This window comes from Sarcophilus harrisii, chromosome 6, assembly GCF_902635505.1.
Source record: "Sarcophilus harrisii chromosome 6, mSarHar1.11, whole genome shotgun sequence".
Classification (NCBI taxonomy): domain Eukaryota; kingdom Metazoa; phylum Chordata; class Mammalia; order Dasyuromorphia; family Dasyuridae; genus Sarcophilus; species Sarcophilus harrisii.
Genome location: NC_045431.1, coordinates 196,396,362 through 196,416,937, shown reverse-complemented (window position 1 = coordinate 196,416,937; position 20,576 = coordinate 196,396,362). Strand labels below are relative to the sequence as shown.

General features: G+C 38.1%; 1 protein-coding gene across 1 annotated transcript in view; it reads left to right on the top strand.

Annotated features, from left to right (window-relative positions):
* Positions 1–6,152: 6,152 nt before the first annotated feature.
* Positions 6,153–20,576, top strand: part of LOC100922669 (L-lactate dehydrogenase A chain-like) — a 30,177-nt gene continuing 15,753 nt past the window's right edge. Inside the window, 7 exon segments of the mRNA XM_031941917.1 lie at positions 6,153–6,269; positions 9,769–9,886; positions 10,955–11,128; positions 16,363–16,490; positions 16,492–16,537; positions 17,390–17,501; positions 18,845–18,968. Coding sequence (XP_031797777.1) covers positions 6,240–6,269; positions 9,769–9,886; positions 10,955–11,128; positions 16,363–16,490; positions 16,492–16,537; positions 17,390–17,501; positions 18,845–18,968 — 732 coding nt within the window. The 5' untranslated portion in view covers positions 6,153–6,239.

Here is a 20,576-nt window from a genome sequence, read left to right as displayed (position 1 = left end):
TGAGGAGGAGGCGGGGACATTTGGCCTTTGTCAGGAGGTTGGGGGAGTGAGGGTGGGAAGTTTTCCAGAGGAGAAACAGAAGGAAAAGGACAGTTGTATAAAAGATTTAAGACTCTTCCTGAATGGAGGGAGCTAGAACCTCTAAGGAGGAAGCTCTTGCTCATTTCAGAGAATGGGGGTACAGTTAGCAAAAGATAACTGAGACATCACCCAATAGGAGTCAAAAAAAGGATCAAAGAATATTCATAATTGATGATTACCTTTTTAGGCCTACTGAAACAGCTATTAATTTGATTACAACAGTTTTGCTTTTTTTCTTCCTAGGATATGTATTCAAGATGGTAGAGAACCCTGCACTAGTTCAGGGATCCCTTGGAATCTCTTCCTTATCCCAGTGTACTCTGTGCAGGTACATAGTGCTGTCAGTCTCTGGGCACTGGCACACATTCCTAGGATCCTGGCTAGACTCATTTCAGATGTTTGCATACTGACTTGTCTGTCTAAGTCACTCTGGGTTGAAAGCTACTATAAAATTTTCCTTAACTTTTTTGATCAAAATCTGGTCTGTCACATTTTTTAGTTGTTTAGAAATCTGATGGGGAAGCTGGGATATATTTCTTCCTCCTACTCCTGATTTCTCTTCAAATTTTGAAACTAGTTTTAGGGAGATGGAGTTTTGGGGAAATGATAGACAGCCCCACAGAGGCAATGCTAGGATCTCACTGAACCATTTCCTGTTATTTTGTTATATTTGCTTATTCCCTTTTGTCTCCCTGTAATTCAACATGAATATTATGTCCATTGAATATTATGAAGTTATTATGTGTACATCAACTTCCAAAAAGAACTCTGACCTTTACCCAGGATCAGATAGAGTAGAGGGTGTCTTTTTCCAACATAGTTAAGAAAGGTCAAATATGTTATTTTCGGATTCAGGCCTGACAGTACAGTTTAATATTGTCACATTGCCCCTCTTCCTTCTCTTATAGTAAATTCTCCTGCCAATTCAATGCTTTGTTATAACTGTCAATATCACCATGCATCCCTAAGTCCATAGGGATGGAAATACAGGGGTAGGAAAAAAAATGCCTATAAAAACAGCCATTTATATATTATTGCATGTTAACAAAGTTTCAGTCATGGTCTCTGTATGATGCTAATGTCGGATATGGAGTATTCACTTATGGCTCAGAGGAACCTAAGGACTTGTATTGATTTTAACATCCTGTTTGTCTCATCCTTTTCTTCAAATCATACTGTGTTCATGTATGCCAGGATATGGACAATTAAAAAAATTAAAATAGATTAGTTTGTTCAAAATTTCTTTCATGGATCAATATGCAGTAGCAAGAGCTAATCTGTTTGCTGGGCTAAGCCTATTGGAGGTGAACCCATGACCCATCATAAAACATAAATATACAAACTAATTTCATTCAAATGTCAAAATCACTTTAGGACATCTACTAAACTGTTGTATGTATATGCAAAGAGATTCCCCCTTTTCTCTTGCTCACCACTTTAACTTGTACCTACACTGAGTAGGTGGTGGCTTCTCTTAGATCTTAAGGGGAGTCCTGTGTGTAGCTACAATGGGTATGACAGCTTATGAGCCCCCAAGTAATATGCTTCCTAATTACAATTCAGCCATCTGACTCAACTCTTAGCAAAGGTATTTACTCAAAAGGCAAAGCAAGAACAATAATTATACAACATTCTGTCCATAAATCCGGGGTGCAAAAAAATAAACATAATTATTGTAAGGCATACATGTAGGAAACACATGTCGTCAAGGCAGCTCAAATATTTGAAACCGAAGCTTTTGATGTCCTTTCTTTCAGAGATTGCCCTCACAAAGTTCACTCCTGGGTGTGGCATCTAAGGTGGATGGATGACTGCTACTAACTTGAACTATTCTGCTGCGTGGGCTGCTGAATTGCTATATTCGCTCTACCAAAAGTTAAGTAATCACTTTTTAATTTTGACGAACCAAACTGTTAACTATGCTACTATGGTTTATCATATTGTAAAATTTGTCTATTGTCTAGAAATGCTGAAATTTAACTCCAAAAATCACATTAGAAAGTGATTTTCTAATATCAAAGTAAATTTTACTTACCCAAAACAAAATAAAAAATAAAAGACTCAAAAATGAGCCTATGGAGAATTAATAGAGGACCTTTTCACTTCTGGTGGGCTCCCTAAGTTACATCACTGTAATGACAGGAGTGTCATGCATAGGGTTACATTTATAAAATAAAGGGTACAGTCAAAATGTTCCCCATATGAGCCATCAAAATGATGGGGTTTACCATCAAATGTTGGGGAGAAGAAATATTATCCCCAAAATTGTTGGGGTCTCAGACCAGTGTCATGAGGTGTCTCAAAAGAATTTGTAGGCTTAGATTTTCTCCAAATCAAAAGGAAAAGGTTTTATTACGCTGCTAAGAATAGGCTAAACCCATATGGAGTTTTTTTAGCAAGGAAAGGGGTTTTAGCACTTAACAAGGGGATGTCAAACAACAAATAATAGAAACAATAATTTCATCAAGAGAATGACAATAATGAGATAACATAGCAAAACCTATAGGATGCAGCCAACGAAGTTCTTAGAGGAAATTTTATATCTCTAAATAATTATATGAATAAAATAGAAAAAGAGGAGTTCAGTGAATTGAGCATACAATTAAAAATGCTGGGAAAAGAACAAATTTAAAACCCCCAATTAAATATCAGATTAGAAATTCTGAAACTCAAAGGAGAGATTAACATCAATAAGACTAAGAGTTGGTTTTATGAAAAAAAAATAACAAAATAGATAAATCTCTGGTTAATTTGATTGGAAAATGGAAAGAAAAAACCAAATTATCAGCATCAAAAAAGAAAAGGATGAACTTATCATCAATGAATAAATAATGCAATAACTAGGAACTATTTTGCCTAACTGTATACCAACAAATCTGACAGTATAATTAAAATGGATGAATACCTATAAAAATATAGATTGCCCAGATTAACAGAAGAGGAAATACATTACTTAAATAGTCCCATTTTAGAAAAAGAAATTGAACAAGCCATTAATGAACTTCATAAGGAAAAAACTCCAGGGCCACGTGGATGCACAAGTAAATTCTACCAAACATTTAGAGAACAATTAATTTCAAATTAATTCCAATTTGTAAACTGTTTGGAAAAATAGGGGAAGGAATCCTGCCAAATTCCTTTCATGACACAAATATGGTATTGATACCTAAACCAGGAAAAGACAAAATAGAGAAAGAAAATTACAGATCAATTTCCCTAATATTGATGCAAAAAAATTTAATAAAATATTACCAAAAAGATTACAACAAGAAATTACAAAAGATCATACGCTAACTAAAACCTGGTGGTATTTATACCAGGAATGCAGTATTAGTTCTGTATTAGGAAAACTATCATCATAATTGACCATATAAGTATAAAACTAGCAGAAATCATGATCATGTCAATAGATGCAGAAAAAGCTTTTGGCAACATGAAGCACTCACTTCTGTAAAAAATACTAGAAAGCATAGGAATAAATGGATCTTATGTTAAAATGATAAATAGTATTGATCTAGAAACTGGAAATTAGAACTTATAGTTCAAAGTAGGCATACTTTTTTTTGGCCATTGAAAATAAGGGAGTGGTTATGTGGCACAATGAATAGGACACAGTCCTTACTCAACTTCAGAGACTTAATATTTAATAGCTGTATGACCCTGGACAAAACAAACAAACAAAACAAAACAAAACAAAAAAAACTAAAGAAAATAAGGGATTATGGCAGGGAGAATAAGTGTGTGAGAGTGAATGCAAAAGCCCAGGAGCTTCAATGATTTCCCTTCAGTATTTATTTTTTGTTAAGAACTTTTGTTTATGTTAATATTTTCTATTTTCCCTAATTAAATGTATAAACAATTTTTGACATTCATCTTTTGAAATTTTGAAGTCTTCCAAATTCTTTCCCTCCTTTGTCTCCCCAGTCCTTGAGAAGGCAAGCAATTTGACATAGGCTAAAAAATTTTCATATTAGTAAAGCCCTGAAAGAAACATATAAAAAAACTATAAAAATAAAATTTTAAAAAGTGTACTTTGATTTACATTCAATTTCTGATATCCACTTCCAGACAGTTGCAGGTGAAAACATATTTTTTAAAGCTTTTTTTTTGTTTTGTTTTGTTTTATTTTCATTTCACTTCAGTATTAACCTTGCTTAGAATTGTCTTTTGTAGCTAGATGCACTGGTGAATTTGTGGGCATTCAGACATTGCCATGTTTTTGGTCTCTGAGGGAAAAAAGTCAAAAGATAACTATTCCTCACATTTCTTTCTTTCACGTGTAGACTTAAATAAACTAGGGTGATAGACGGGGTATTTTCTATCAAATAGGCATTTTATTGCTTTTTCACTCCTTTCTCGTGGTTCTTTTATCTTTTTTTTCTTTTTTCCCCTTCTCAAATAAGTGCACCTGTGGGTGGGCAACAATTTGTCGACAGTAATTCGGAAAGGGGCAAGGGGTAAAGCTCTCAAAATTTCCCCCCTCACAAACCCTCATTTGTAGCACACAACGAAAACAGGATAAAAAAACCCCAGAAAACACCGATTCTGGCGGACAATTGAGCCAACTGAATGACCGTTGCACCACCGCAAAGTATCTGTTGGCCTAATTGCACGGAACGTAGGGCTCGGGTGCTGGGTGCACGGGACCGGGGAGAAGGCGGGCTCAGGTCCGGAGCGGGCCCGACGGCGCCGTCGGGCCGGGCCCTTCTGCAGGCCTGGGGATGGGCCGCAGGGGGCGGCGCTGCGCTCCGGCCGCCCCCTCCTCCGGGGCACGTTGGGCTTTGTGTAAGGGAGAAAGAAGCCGCTCCCAGCTTTCTGGTTTGGGGGCCGGGCCCAGCTTCCGGCGGCTTTCCCCAGGGAGCCCGGGTGGGGGAGGGGCGCGGATTCGGGTGCGACTCCCTGCCAGCGACCGTGTGACTGCAGACCCATTTTCTATAGCCGTATCCCTGGGGTCGGCTCAGGCTCTCTCTGGCCAGCAGGAGGCAAGTAGAGAAAGTTTAAGAAGCCCTGCCCTAAACTGGGAGGACGCAAAGATCTAGAGGTCACAAATTCTTAGCACTTGTTGAAAGCTGCTGAATCACGAGAACTTTGTAACTGCGTCATTGTGAGTTAGAACTACGTGCGGGAGGTGATAGTCTAAGTGGGCAAACACTATTGTAGCTAAACATACACAGGTATAGCCTCCCCCTCTAACGGTATCACGGCAGGGCCTAGTGGGAGGCCTCGTTCCACGTGGTCAATTTTGAGACTCAAACCTTGGCCTTCGGCCGTGTCTGGAGGCCCAGACGAAGCTCCCACGTTGTCTGCGCCTCGACTCCGCCCCCCGCCCAGGACGCGTGAGCGAAAGGGACTTGCGCAGGCGCAGCAGGTAAGGGCGGGGCAACGGAAGTCTCTCCCCCCCCTTGGCCTGTAGGAGAGGGCCGCCGTGCGGGGGCTGGGCAGGGCCCTGAGGGCGAGCGGGCGGTTGGGCCGCGGGGCGGTGGCCCTCCCTTGCCCACGCTCGGCTCCGGGCCGCGCACTCTGCGGCGCTCTCCTGCGGACGTGGCCCGGCCTCCGAGCCCCGTGAGTTGGGGGGAGGGCGTGGTCCCGGAGGCAGAGGAGGAGGCCCCGGCCCGGCACGTGGCCGTTGTGTGGACGAATGGCGCGCTCCCTCCTGCCTCAGCTTTTCGGGCCCTGCCGGCCCCGCCAGCCGCCTGAATTGGCGGGAGAACCTCGGCCCCGGGTTCTGCTTTGGGCTCCGAGCCCCTGGTCTTTTAGTTGTAGAATGAAGCTAATAGTGTTTCTATTACAGCGCGAAAAGGACTCGGCTGGCGTGAAGAACCGCTCCCCAGTGGGAGCGCGGGTTTTTCTCGTGCTTTCCTGAGCCGGCTCCCAGCGCTTGTTTGCCCTCCGCCCCGGGGCGGCCTCTCCCGGGCAGGTCTCGGACGGAGGGCTACAGATTGGGAACGGGCTCCGTGGTCGCACCCACTTCCCGCCTGGGGCTCCCAAGGAGTCTGGCCTGGAGCACGGAAGTGACCACACCCGAGTGACGGGGCTTTTTCCCTACTTTGGCAGGTTTCCAAGACGTGTCTGTCTGAGACCGGCTGCTAGAGAAGCTCGTTAAGGAAGAGTCTCCTCCCCATTATAAGATCTCCGTCATAGGAGCTGGTCCAGTCGGCATGGCACGTGCCATCAGTGTTTTAATCAGAGTAAGTGAGCTCCTAGAAGAAGGGAGCCGGATTTGTGGAGCTCTAGTACTGCGGACGGGGACTCATACACAATGGAAAACAAGCTGGCGACTGGTCTAGAACTCGTAGGACCTAGGTTGTCGGCTGAGAAGTGCTTGGCCGCTTTGATCTCAGTTTTTGGTTTTTTTGTTCTCTCTTTTCCCTTCTGTAGAGGTTTTGTGTCCTGGTGTTTTCTTTTCCTCTTTTCATAAAAATTTTTGGTAGACATTGGGTATCTTATGTTGTCCCTGGCAGCATTGCCATTGATGTCAGCCGCCAACAGTTTTTTCTATATAGTGATAAGACTCTATATATTAAAAACTGCTCTTCATATCCCTACCCCATCCCCTCATGCATCATTCAGTTGCGATGTGAATGAGGGTTGTGATTGTTTCTTTTCTCCAACCTTTTTTGTTCACGATCTTACTGATCAATAGTAATCATATAGTTAATATTTCCATTGTTTAATTAGACAATATATAAAAAGGGAAAATGAATATACATTACAGTTTTGCCATTTGCTTTCTGTGTGACCTTGGGCAAGTCACTAAGCATTCTGGGCCTCAGTTTTCTTCCCTGTAAAGTTAGGAGATTGGACTCCTATTAGTCTCTGTTAGTGGTCACTATTAGTTCCAGTGTCCTGTGATTCTCTTTATGCAAGAGTCAAAACTCATTCCAATGTTTAGCTGTGATGTGCGAGTTTTCCTCGAGATTTTGAGAATGATTCCCTTATTGTTATGTGATTCAAACTTTTTAAAGTCTTTTGAGCAGTGAAAGTATCCCAGCGAAGCATGAAGATCATGTAGAAACCTCTTACAGCTGCTAGACTGAATTCCAATTTTAAGTTTAAAGTGCTTTATTCTAAAATTATACATCATAAATTAGAAGTTTGTAATTGAGTGTTTATGTATTACCTTCTGATTAACTAGGGCTTACTGTCCTTTCCTTACAAAGGGCAGTGATATCCTAATTATGGAATCATAGATTCTTGGAAGCAAATAGAAATCTATTTTAGGCCCTCTCGAGTAAGATGTTTCTTCTGTAAGGTCTTTGGTAGAAGACATGGAGATGAAGAAATGTTGGAGGCTGGACCTGTATTTTCATTAATATAGGAAGCTCCTTTCAGTGCTGCAGCTTAGCAATTCACCTGTAATATATAGTCTTAGAGATTTCCTGAAGCTTTTAAAGGAGGGGCTCCTATCTTGGGGCCTATGACTTTTATTGCTTGTGTGTGTGGGGGGGGTGGGGGGGTGTTTATGTATATGTGTATATGTGTGTGTATGTATTTATATATATATATATATATATATATATATAAATGTATATATGCATATACAGACATAAAAATATTTTGTATATGTGGGAGGGTATGTATACTTATGCATTTATATATTTATATAAACTTTGAATATATAAATATGCATGTGTATATGGTTCAGTATAATTACTTTCCCTTGAAATCCTGAGTATTTTATGCATTTAAAAACATTCTGAGAAGAGATTCATAAGCTTTACCAAAATATCAAAAGAGGTCCATGGCAAAAAAAAGTTAATTTTCATTTAGATGCTGAGTTACTTGCTTATAGTCATAGTATGCAACAGAGGAAGAACTTGAAGCCCAGTTCTTGACTCCAAGTAATCCACTATCCCATAATGTTCAATTGCCATTTATCCCATTTAAATACTATGACAGAAAACTTACTAACTTTAGAGACCATTTATTTTTTATTGGACAGATTTTATCATTTGTCCTCCATATATTATCAACTCTGTAATCCAAGCATTAATCTAAACTAATCTGAATCAAGATATTGTATGCTGATAGGCATTTAATTTCTCTTGTATCTCTTAGGTGTAGGTGAAAGATCATTGGAACTTGGAATTTAAAGTTAGGTTAAAATTTTTGACTTTAACCATTTAGTAGCTTTGTTGCTTTGAATAAATCACTTAACCTCCAAGGACCAGAAAATGGAGATGGAAATGTAATGTCGGAGAAACTGAGCAAGATATAAATTAGAGAGTATTTAATAGTTTATTAAATGGAGAGATATACTGGGACCAATTGGATCCATAGTTTGGTCCCAGGACTGAATGAGACTATTGTCTCCAAGAATCCAGCAAACAATGAGAGTGCTCAATGACATATACACACATGGCTCAGACTCAGGGGGTAGACTGAGGCAGGGGCGGAGTCAGGGTGCCGAGAGCGGGGAGGGGACTCTGACAGGGTGGGATGAACCACTGGAAATGGGGATGACAGAATGGGGGGGGCACCCCGGACATGGGGAGAGGCATCTTGATAAGACAGTATCTGATATTCTAATAGCTTGGGATGGGGAGAGGCATTCTGATGTTCTATCAAGTATTCTGATAAAGAAGGAGGGGAGGTTTTGCAGAACTGAGAAGCAGGGAAATCGAAGCAGGACTGAGTCAGGATAATTAGGGAAACTGAGTCAGGACAATAAAAGAGAACTGTGGCATAACAGTAATGCTTGTTATATATATCATGCAGAGGACAATGGGAAGGCAAATGCTGAATGTGCATAGTTAGTAACATATAACAAGAAATTTTTTTTTCCTCTTTTTTTTTTTTTTTTTTTTTTTTATTTAATAGCCTTTTATTTACAGGATATATACATGGGTAACTTTACAGCATTAACAATTGCCAAACCTCTTTAACAAGAAATTTTTGAGGAATAAAATGAAATAAGGGAAATGATTGATTTGAAGAGGAAATGAGTTGGTCTCATGATTTGGACAAGGGGTAACATCACACAGCCAGTGTATGCCATGGTACTGTTTTGATGTCAAGAGAAAGCAAGAAAGAGGTATAGCTGGTTAAATGGACATTCTAGAGATTTGGACAGACATCTACATCCTTGCAGGAAATGCCCTAATTGATAGGGCCTCAGGCCAATTTGCTTGAATACTTGCATCTTTGTTGTGAGAAATGTAAGGTGCTTTGTAAACCCTAAAAGTTTTCATTATTTTAAATTTCTTAGTGTGACTTAAGTCTAGGGAGTAATAATGATAAGGAAATAGATTTTGACACAGTGTAAGAACTTCCAAACAGAATTGTTCCAAGTGAATTTGCCTGCTTAACCAGTTCTTTGTTAAGCAGAAGTCTTCAATAGAGAGTGGATGATCACCTTTTGGGAATGTTGGGAGGAGATGGCTGTTCAGGTCCATGGGTTGGATGAGATGACTTCTGAGGTTCTCATTGACTCTTGTTTTAGTGAAATTTTAATTTCTACTACTCCTTGCTAATTGTCTGACTTTGTGGAACCACACAGAACAAATCTACGCACATCTCTATATGATAGCCTTTTCAGTATTTGAAGGTATTTGTTTTTTCATAATCTTCTCATTATTTTTCTCTTGTTGGCTGAACCTAGATTATCAATTCAAAAATTTCCCTTTTATCCTTAAAAATATCAAATATTTATTTTTTCTCTTTTTAATGAAATGTGTTTTACAGGAGTTAACTGATGATCAACTTGCCCTTGTAGATGCTGATGAAAACATAGTAAAGGGACAGATGATGGATCTTCAACATGGCAGCCAATTCATTAACATGCCAAAGATTGTCTCTGGCACAGGTTAAAGTCATAGATTACTGTTATTAAGTTATTAACTTTTATATAAAAAGTTATTAAGTCATAGATTACTGTTATTAAAAAATTAAGATATGAACAAGGAATGAGAACAATGAATGTGAATAGTCCTCTGTTTTATCTAGATATCAACTATCTGGTAGTACAAATCATTATAAAACATTAAGCTTTAGTTTATAGTTTTTATAAGTTCTTTTCCACTAGAATATTATAAACATCTTTTAATTGGAAAAATTTGAAAAAGGATAGATGAATGAACACAAACATTTTAGCATGTTTAATGGATGGAATAATTTTTTAAGACTGGGAAAGTACCATGTATGTTACATGTAAGACCCAAGTATGACTTGTTATTGTCATTATTATTATTGTGGGGTCATGGGAAAAGCACTGAGTTTGTAATCAAAAGGCTTCTTTTGAATCTTGACTGCATTACTTAATACTTTTTGTGACAAATCATTTAACCTCTTTAGGCATTAGTTTCTGCCTGTGCAAAATGAGGGGACTATATTGAATAATAGCTAAAATATTTCCCAGTGTTAAGTCTCATAATAAAGTAATACATTTTATTTTAACTGTAGGACAAAATTAAAGCACAAATTCCTACATCTTAAGATTTCTTATCCACACTTACATATGCCCAATAGCCATCCAACTAAAATAATTAAACTTGGCCAATGTGAGAAAATCTCATATTCTAGCTCTCCTTGGGAGCAGGTAGAGATTAAGGCTGCCGGCTACATTTGCAAGTAGGGGAGGGTATGTGTATTTTGAGAGTTGAGTTGGAACCATTATTCTTGTTTACTATTCTCACTTGCCTTACAGAAGAGGCCTGAAGGGACAGCAGTTACTGCTGAAAGGGTGTGACATATGTAAAAGAAGAGTCTGTTGGGAAGTTCAAAAAAATTCTTAGTTAATGGGTCTTATGTGACTGGGTGGTGGAGGGAAGAAGGGGTAAAGAGGGCAAATATGAGTAACACAGGTAAGGAGTAAACTTTTTAGGATAAAACAGTGAAATTATTTTCAATTTTCTATTCAACATTTTCTCCATAGACTACAAAGTGACTGCAAACTCGAAGCTGATTATCATCACGGCTGGTATATGCCAGGAAAAGACACAAAGTCAGCTTGACTTGGTTTATGGAAATGTGGAAATTTTTAAGTCAGTGATTCCAAGTATTGTCCAGTACAGCCCCAACTGCATAATACTTATTGTTAGCAGTCCAGGTCAGACTTGGTTTGAATTGTTTATGGAAGCCCTTTTTCAATAGTACCCTTTCTAAAAAAGATAATTTGAACTCTTGTCTTCAGGTATATAATTCATAAGTCAGGCATATTCAACTCAGGCTTTCGAAATTGTGATGTGTGAGTGGAAATGGATAAGAACTGCCCTGTAATGTCAACACTCTGGAAGGAATGCCAGTACAAGCTGAAACCAACTCTGCAATAGTTTTGCTGTAGTCTTTAAACCATTGTGACCTTAAATGTCTTGCCCAAGGTCACAGGTAGCATGTGTCAAACGTGGGACTTAAACCCATGTTTTCCTGGCTTCAAGTCTGACTTTTTATCCATTTGCTGTATTTTTTTTTTCTCAAAAGAAAAATCTTGCTGGAACTTAAATGAATGAATGAATGAAAGAAGAATTTTTAAGCACTTGGTATAAGCAAAGCCCTGTGCTGAGTGCTGGGGATACAAATAGAAGAGTGGAGACAGGGCCTTCTAATGGCGGAGAAACACATAGAGGAGCTTCTAGTTAGAAGGAAATGCCTATGCATGCAACAAACAGCAAAACATCTTTAGTGTCATTTCCACATTAAATAGTACCATGGACTTTGGTGCTGATAACTTTTTTCAGGGACTTCAGTAGCTCTGGGGAAGTGAAGGCCTTAGCACTTACCTAAACATCTCCCAGCAACTTGTTTCTCAGTTTGGTGGCAGTGGAGATTGGCTTAGAAGCAGCAGTTCAGGATCACTGACATTCCCAAGGCTCTTAGGCTTACCTGGCTTTGGGTGGCAGTTATTTAGTGGTTGGCCCTGGTGACTTGGGCCAGTGAGCCAGTGGGTCCCACCAGATAGGCACTGGAACCAGCTAAACCAGTCCCAAGAAAATAAAAGTGTGCTATCATTTGTTGTGTTCAAACATTAATGAAATGACTGAAAGGAAGACTTTTTTTGATGGAAACAGTATGGGGTGATCACAAAGTGATAAGGCTGATAAGCAGTAACTGCAAATGACTTTTTTTTTTTTTTTTTTTTTTTTTTGCAAATGACTTTTCATGCCAATTCAGCTTGATAAACATCAATTGCTTGCCATCTAAGGTACTGCGCTGGGAAGTTGGAAAGCCAAGACTCAAGGAGCTTCTGATTGGATGATGGTGCTGAAGGTTGCATGTTGTACGTTCAGGGAAGAGCCTTGTATTTGGAGATAGGATCCGGTCTCCACTACCTGTATTACTTACATGTTGTACGTTCAGGGAAGAGCCTTGTATTTGGAGATAGGATCCGGTCTCCACTACCTGTATTACTTGCATGTTGTACGTTCAGGGAAGAGCCTTGTATTTGGAGATAGAATCTGGTCTCCACTACCTGTATTACTTCTGATCAACCACTTACATTTTCTAGGCCTTATTTTTCTCATCCTTAAAAGTGAAGGAAATAGACCTTTGCAGACCTGTTTGATCTGTTGGATACTTCAATCTATTAATCCAACTCAAATAGAGGAAGAAATTGATAAGGGCAAGAAAGAGTCAAGAAAAATGACTTCAGGGTTATGAAGAGGTGAGATCACTTTCAGCTGGAGAGTTCAGACTAGAAAAATTCACATAAGAGCAGCCACTTCATTTCAGTAAGAAAGGGATTTTAGAGGCCATATAATTCTGTACTCTGGTTTTATTTACATTTTTAAATTCAATTTTGTTTTCAATTTTAAATTCTTTTACTTCCTCCTGCTAATACCCCACTCATTGAGAAGACAAGAATACAATATGATATATGTGTGTGTATATATATATATATATATACACACACACACATATATTGTTTTATATGTAAAAACTATATATATATAACCATATATGTATATGTGTGTGTGTGTATATATATATATATATATATATATATATATATATATATGAATTTTGCAGAAGGTATTATTGCATTAGTCTTGTTCAGAGTGGGGGGGAAAGAAAAAGAGGAAGAAAAAGGTTTGAATTTACACTTAATTGAAGTCCCTTAATTCTCTATATGGAGTTGGATAGCATTTGTTATTTTGAGTCCTTTGGTATTATGATGGAAGATTCTTGTATTGATCAGAGTTACTAAATCTTTCACAATTGATTTATCCTTATAATATTGCCATTACCATGTAAATTATTCACCTGGTTCTTCTTTCAGTATGCATAAGTTTATTTATCTCTTCCCTGTTTTTTTCTGAAACCTACCCCTTTGTCATTTGTTCAGCCTTCCTAATGCTAATTTTAGTGATGAAAGAACTGAGTTTTGAAATTGCCCAAAGTAAATGATAGAATTGAACCTTAAAGAAAGGGGAGCAGATGGATAGTCAAGGATGTGAACAAAGGACAGAGAAGGAGAGAATTTAACTAGAACAATAGACTTGTCTACAACAAAAGGTTGTCCAATTTGGAGCCGAGAGTATATGCATAATTAAGTTGTAGGCAGATGGTGAAAGGTATATTTATGTATTGGATATAAATAAATAGATAAAATAAATGCCTGTTTATTTTGTAAACAAGAGAGCCACTTTTTGAGTAAAGAAATCATGTGATCATGCTAATTAGGAAATTATTTGACAACCATTATGAAGGATGGATTGAAGAAGAAATAAACTAGAAGCAGAAAGAACTGGATTGTATTACATGATGAGATAAAGGCTTGAAAACTAGGGTGAGTGTATTAGGAACAGAAGAAGAGATGTGAAAATGATAAAACAGGATTTAGAAAATGATGTGATTTATTTAAGAGAGTGAAGGAAAGTAAATAACTATATATTAATAATGGCTTTTATATAACATTTGTAAAGTTTTCAAAACAATTTTTTCTAGAACAGCACTGAGATAGGAATTATAAATTTGTCCATTTTACTAATGAAGAAAGTAAGGTTTAAAGAGATGAAGTGACAGAATTACTAAATAAGTCTCGGAATAGGAAGAAATTTAAGTCATTTTATTTGACCCATATCAGGGATGGAATAATAATAGCTCATATTGATAGTGATACTGACCAAGTGACTCCAGCCTCTGCTTGAAGATCTGCAGTGAAGGAAGACAAGTGATTTTTTGATGATACGGCCCATTCTACTTTTGGTTACTTCTAATTATTAAATTATTTTTTATTTCAAGTCAAAATCTGCCACTCATTGCATTTTAACCTTTAACAACCCCTCCCAAATTTCTCTTATTCAGACCAGCCAGCCCTAGTTCTTTGATCTTTATATGTAATTTTTTCAGTTTCATTATGTTGTCTGTTTTCCTATAGAGCTGCTCCATTTTTGTCAGTATTTTCCTGTGTTGATTAAAATTCTCCCACCTACAATAAAAGACTGAGGCAGAATTCGAGGCAGTAGCACTTTATTAAAGCACTTCTCTAATGAAGTGAACCTCATTTGGAACACAAAATCTTACAAAATTGAATGTTGAAAAAACTCTTACATTAATTGAAAAAATAAAATATTGGGTATTGTGATTTTGTTTACTCAAGTTTTGAGATTGCTGGATTTGGGGTCAGGTAGACCCAGGTTCAGATTCCACCTTTGAAGCTCTGTGACTGTGGGCAAGTCACAAATTCTCACAGAATATCAGTTTCCTCATCTATACCAGTGCACATAATATCTGTACTACCTACCATACAGGTTGTTGTAAAGCTCAGAAATAATGGCTGTAAAACATGCAAAGTCAAAAATGCCCTATAAATGTCTGAGATCAGTATTGGCAACTCTACAGTTGCATGTCTCACTGTGGAATCTGAACACATTAAGGGACAATTCTTGGGGGCTCTAGTAGAGACTTTTCCCTACATTAATCTTATCTAGTTATTGGGTCTTGCTATTTAACCAGTGCTTGAGCCTACTCTATTATACTGTTGATTCTACTTTTCTATGATTAGCTAGTAATTTTGCCACAAAAGGAAATGAGGGGCAGTTAGATGGCATAGTGGATATAGTCTTGGCCCTGGAGTCAGGAGGATCTCGGTTCAAATCTGGTCTCAGACACTTAACACTTCCTAGCTGTGTGACCCTGGGCAAGTCACTTAACCCCAATTGCCTCAGAAACAAAAAAAAGAAAAAAGGAAATGTGGACTCTGGCATGAAAATTTAGTGCCATGGTAAGGGTGTCTAATGAGATAAAGTTGAAAGGGCAGTTAGCAGTAAATGATGGAGGAATTTGAAAACCGAGTGAGGAGTCTGAACAATACTCAGGAGCAAGTAGTTCTTGCAAGGGAGATTGATTGAAGAAGATATCAGTTTCTGAAGATAGCTCCAAAGGAGGAACTGGGAATGACATGCTGAGATGGAATCAGGTCCTTTTGTAGCCCACAGCCCCCAAGTGCTAGTTTGAAGCATTAAATGGTACTCTGCATAGAAGGCTGAGAACAAACACTAAGTACCAACACTGGGTACTGCGCCATCTTGCCACACATGACTTTTTTTTCTGTTTCTTTTTCTTTTTTAGCAAAGCAGTCAGGGTTAAATGATTTGCCCAGGGTCACACAGCTAGTGTCAAGTGTCTGAGCCTGGATTTGACTCAGGTCTTCCTGGTCCAGTGCTGATGCTCTCTGCTCACCCCTCTGCACATTTCTTTAAAGACATATTGGCGGGGTGGGGGAGGGCAGCTAGGCACATGGAGCACTGAGCCTTGAGTCAAGAGTTCCTGAGTTCAAATGTTAACCTCTAACTGGGTGATCCTGGATAAGTCACTTAATTCCAGTTGCCTCTCAAATTATAACCATGAACAAGCTGAGGAGGGAGTTCAGCCTTCTGAACAGCCCATGGTCAGGAGGTAAAATAGAAATGATAGACTGGGGGAAGGTATTTATCATGTAGGATAAGGGAAATTAACATCTCCAAAAATAAGAGGGAAATGAGAAACACCCATAAATTGAATATATAGACCCATTCATGCCTCTTTCGCATAACTGATTTATTATTCTTAATTTGGATGGGCAAAAAAAGTATCAGTTAAATATAGTTAACACTTTCATCAGGAAGCCCTGCATTCCCAAGCAGGGCTACTTTATGTCTGCTTTGTTCCATCTTATAATGTACTTATATACATATGTACTATCTCCCTTGTTAGATTGTAAGCTCCTTGAGGCCAGAAACTTGTTTGACTTTTGTTTTTGTATTCCCAGCATATAGCTGCCTGGCACACTATATGTAAAAGCACTCAAATTCTTATTTCTTTATTGATTGATGTCTTTTTCAAACTTGAATTTTTTCTTCCCAGGGGATGTTTTAACTTATGTCGCCTGGAAGTTAAGTGGTTTTAGCATATACTGCATCATTGGAAGTGGCTGTAACCTGGACACTGCCCGTTTTCGTCTCTTAATTGGGGAGAAGATGGATATCCACTCTTAATAGTTACCATGGGTGGGTCCTTGGAGAGCATGGAGACAGTTCTGGTAAGTGTTATTCCTACAGGGTTACTGAAATTTATTTTGTGAAAGTAATTGATCTGTATCAGATGATGTAAACAAGACTTATCAATGATTCTTTGAAGAAATTTTTATACTTTGAGAAAATTAAGGCTTGGAAACATTGGGTATACCAGGCATATGAATAAGAACATATGTTTTGAGTAGTTTTTTTAACCACTGGTTGAAGCAATAGTATATGATTTATATTTAACTTGAATAAGTTATTTATAAAGTTATAAATTTATATAAAGTTATATTTAACTTGATAAGGCAAAGCCAGAGGATCATATTATGATCAGAGACATATATAGAGAATTAATGGGAAGGGAGATCAGTGATAACTTTATATAAAGACTAAGAACCTACTGGATACAAACCCTAATCAAGCATGAACTGGGATGTCATAAAATAAGGCTTAGGAAGAAAGGAAAATATATTAATACTCCCTTAGCTAATTGACAGTGGATTATGTTTTCCTAGTCTCTTCAATTAAAGCTCCAGAAAAAAGTTCCTGGCTATAGAAAAGTATGTGAAGGAAAAAGGGTGCAAATAACATATGTTTATAACTTGAAAATAATCGGATCATCTTGTTAGCAACTCAGTACAGATCTCAGAACTTTGTTTTCCAGATCTTCGGGTTTTCACCTTAAGGATAAAATACCTAGGTGGCTTTCAGAAGTATTATTTAGCAGTTTTAGAATTATTCTTCTTTTGACTACAGAGGGACTCCTAGAATGAAGAGAGAGTACTACTAGTGAGGACAATTATTATAGTGTTTGGGAAGATATAACTAACCTGATGCTAGAGAATGAGTATATTGTTGGATAATTTTTTTAGTGCCTGTGTGGACTGGGATTGCTGGTGCTTCTCTGAAGAGTTTGAACCTGGATGTAGGAACCAGTAAAGACATGGAGCAGTGTGGAAATCTCCACAAAAAGTTGGTTGCAAGGTCAGGTTCTTAACATTTGGTCAATTGACTTTAAAATGAATCCTGCTAGAGGCAGCTAGTTGGTATGGTGGATAAAGCTCCAGCCCTGAAGCCAGGAAGACCTAAGTTCAAATCTGGTCTCAGTCACTAACACTTCCTAGCTGTGTGACCCTGGGCAAGTCACTTAACCTCAATTGCCTCAGCAAAAAAATAAAATAAAATTAATCCTGCTTCTAACAGCACATACATATATAGGGTTGATTTTTTTTTTTTTTTCTGAAATCTGAGGCAGGATCATTTTCTGATTAAGCTGGGTATTAAAATTATTAGCAAAATAAAGAAAATGAATGTAACCAAACCTGGCAAAGAATTTCTAGGATGAAATTTTAGATGATGATTTTAATTTAATGATGTTATTAGATAATTTGTTACTGTGGACAAGAGTTAGACTGACTTGAGGCTTAGGGTAGTAAGAGAAGTCAGTTAAGAACAAGTTCAGGTGCAAAGATATAAAATCTGATCACCACACCTGGTAGCTTAAAGCAAGCTGTAATGACTGTTTTTTGATCATTTCTATAACCTTTGCTTGGCAGGGTATGTAGCACCAGGCTAGGATTGGTTATTAGATATAGAGGATTTAATAGCCAGTTTGGTATAAAAAAGAAAGGGAAAAAAGTGAAAACTTTAACAAGAGGAATTACAGCTACTGCTTCAAAGTAACAGGACATTGACCTTCAGGGGACAGACTGCACTCTTAGGAACTGATGTGCCATTGTGGTAAGGGGGCCTCTCCTCAAGTTATGGGAGGAAAACAAGGGTTAGGGATGGGATAGAGAGAGAGGTTAGGGAGGAACCAAAGAGAATAATGTCTTCATACCACACAGGGAATGAAGGGCTCTGTAGAAAAGAGTTGTTCCTCTTTCATTCTCAAGGACCAGTGACATCACAAGGGTGGTGACTTGGATTTAACTGAGGCAGAGCTGCACAAAGTCATCAGTCTCACTCTCCTCCAGAGCCATCAGAATCCAGTGGTGACTGGCGATGGCCTGAATAGGAAAGGGTCTCTTATTTGGGGGTTTCTGTTTAGTGTTTTGCTTAGACACTTGGGTTGTGGTTTTTGTTTCTGCTTCTTCCTCAGTTGCTGCTGTTTCCCTTGTCATGGCTGCCAATAATGTAGAGGATATCCTGAACTTGATATTCAAGTATTATGGTCTTTCTCAGCTTTAGTAGTTTTTGGTGGTTTTGGTTCATGCTTCTAATCAGTTGTAGTTAGTGGACTTTAATAAAATGTGATTAAGATAATAGATGCTTTTCTAACCTGATTGCATAAGGACTTGATTTTTAAAAATTTCTTCTAATTACAGTGCTTATGATGTGATCAAACTTAAAGGCTGTGCTTCCTGGGCTATTGGCTTGTCTGTGGCAGATCTGACAGACACTATTATGAAGAATCTTAAGAAGATACATTCAGTTTCTACTATGATTAAGGTAAACCCATTGTATTTGATTCTCTTAGTGAACTGTTAGTGTACATTCAGTGTATGTCTCCATTTGGGCAAATTTAGAATGTTTGGGGGAAATATGGCTAATCTTTTGGGATCTGTGTCACAAGATAAATGCCATGCTGTCCTCCCAAAATGTTTGTTGGTGGTGTCAGGGACAGATTTTTATTTGGTCCTTTGACTCATAGATTCTCTGAAAGACAGATGAGAGAGAGGGACAGCAGTAGCCATGGTAATTAATTCCCAAAGAAGAAAAGTGACTGACTGGCTTAGTGACAGAGCCAGATTTCCTACATTCTCTATGTGACTTCATACCGCCAAATGAGCAGAGAATATTACCATAAAACTCCTTTACTATAGGGCACACTACAGATAATGTAATGACTGTGATAAAGACCTAGCCATTCAATTTGACAGATTTTAAACACCTATTACATGCCAAGGCACTGTCCTGGAGGTACAGTGATAAAAATGAATGTTACATGAATTCAAAAGTTAATGTCTTCAGTAATTTGGGAAGAAAAAGTCTTGGCAGCAATAGGGATCAGGAAAGACTTGGATTCTTAAGGGGGTAAGCTCAAAGAAGAGAAAAAAGAGGGGATGGGATCAAGAGAACAAACAGGAGAGATTATTTTGGGCAAGTGAAGGCCCACCTATTTATTTAAAATTGGCACAAAGAAGGAGAGAATGGAGTATGATGAGGGGTTTTGAGATTTGCAGTGTGAAAAAAAGAAGGAACTTCTAACAGATGCCCTCAATTTTCTCAGTAAAGTAAAAGTAAATAGGATCCCCTGTCCAGAATAAGAAAGTTATTTAGGAGTTTATAGTAGAGAAGAAACTATTTGGAATTGCCTTTTTGGAGTATGTATGATTTACAAAAGAATGACTATTGCATTGTAGTAATAAAGATCTCATTTCAGGGGAAATCAATTTGTAATGAATACAGTAGGCATTGTTTTGTGAGTAGGAGTATCTAGCAGCACATGAGGAGAAAAAGCTGACCTGGTGAGAAGCCCAGCTACCTCAGAGGTGTTCAGCAAGAGTCAAGTGTAAAAGAAGAATGTCTTTGGAAAGGGTGAAGTAGGAGAGATTAAGGTATAGGAGATTGTACTTAGAAAGAGGAGGTGCTGTAGTTTGATTGCTGTTCTCCATCTTTTTTTTTTTTTAACATCAAAATGCTGCTAAGGTCAAAAATAACTTTTTAAAAATTTAATATTATTTGCTTTACGTTTCCCAGTATATCTCTCATCCCTTCTCCATCTAGAGAACCAATTGTTATGACAATGAATAAAAAAAGGAAGGGGAAAGAAAGTTCAAAAACAAACCTGTGTTATCAAGTGATTCTATGCCTTTTGATGCATTCACAATCCTCTTCTCCTAAAAGAAGGGAGGGAGAGACATATGTCTTTATCTTTTTTGGGTCAGCTTCTTCATTATAATTGTAAGGCTATTCAGATTTTTTCCCCTTCCCCTTACATTGCTGTCATTTTATATATTGGATTTTTTTTTTTTTGTTCTTCTTGCTTCATTTTGCATCAATTCATGTCTTCTTATGCTTCTTTATTTGTGTTAATCATTAACACAGTAATATTTT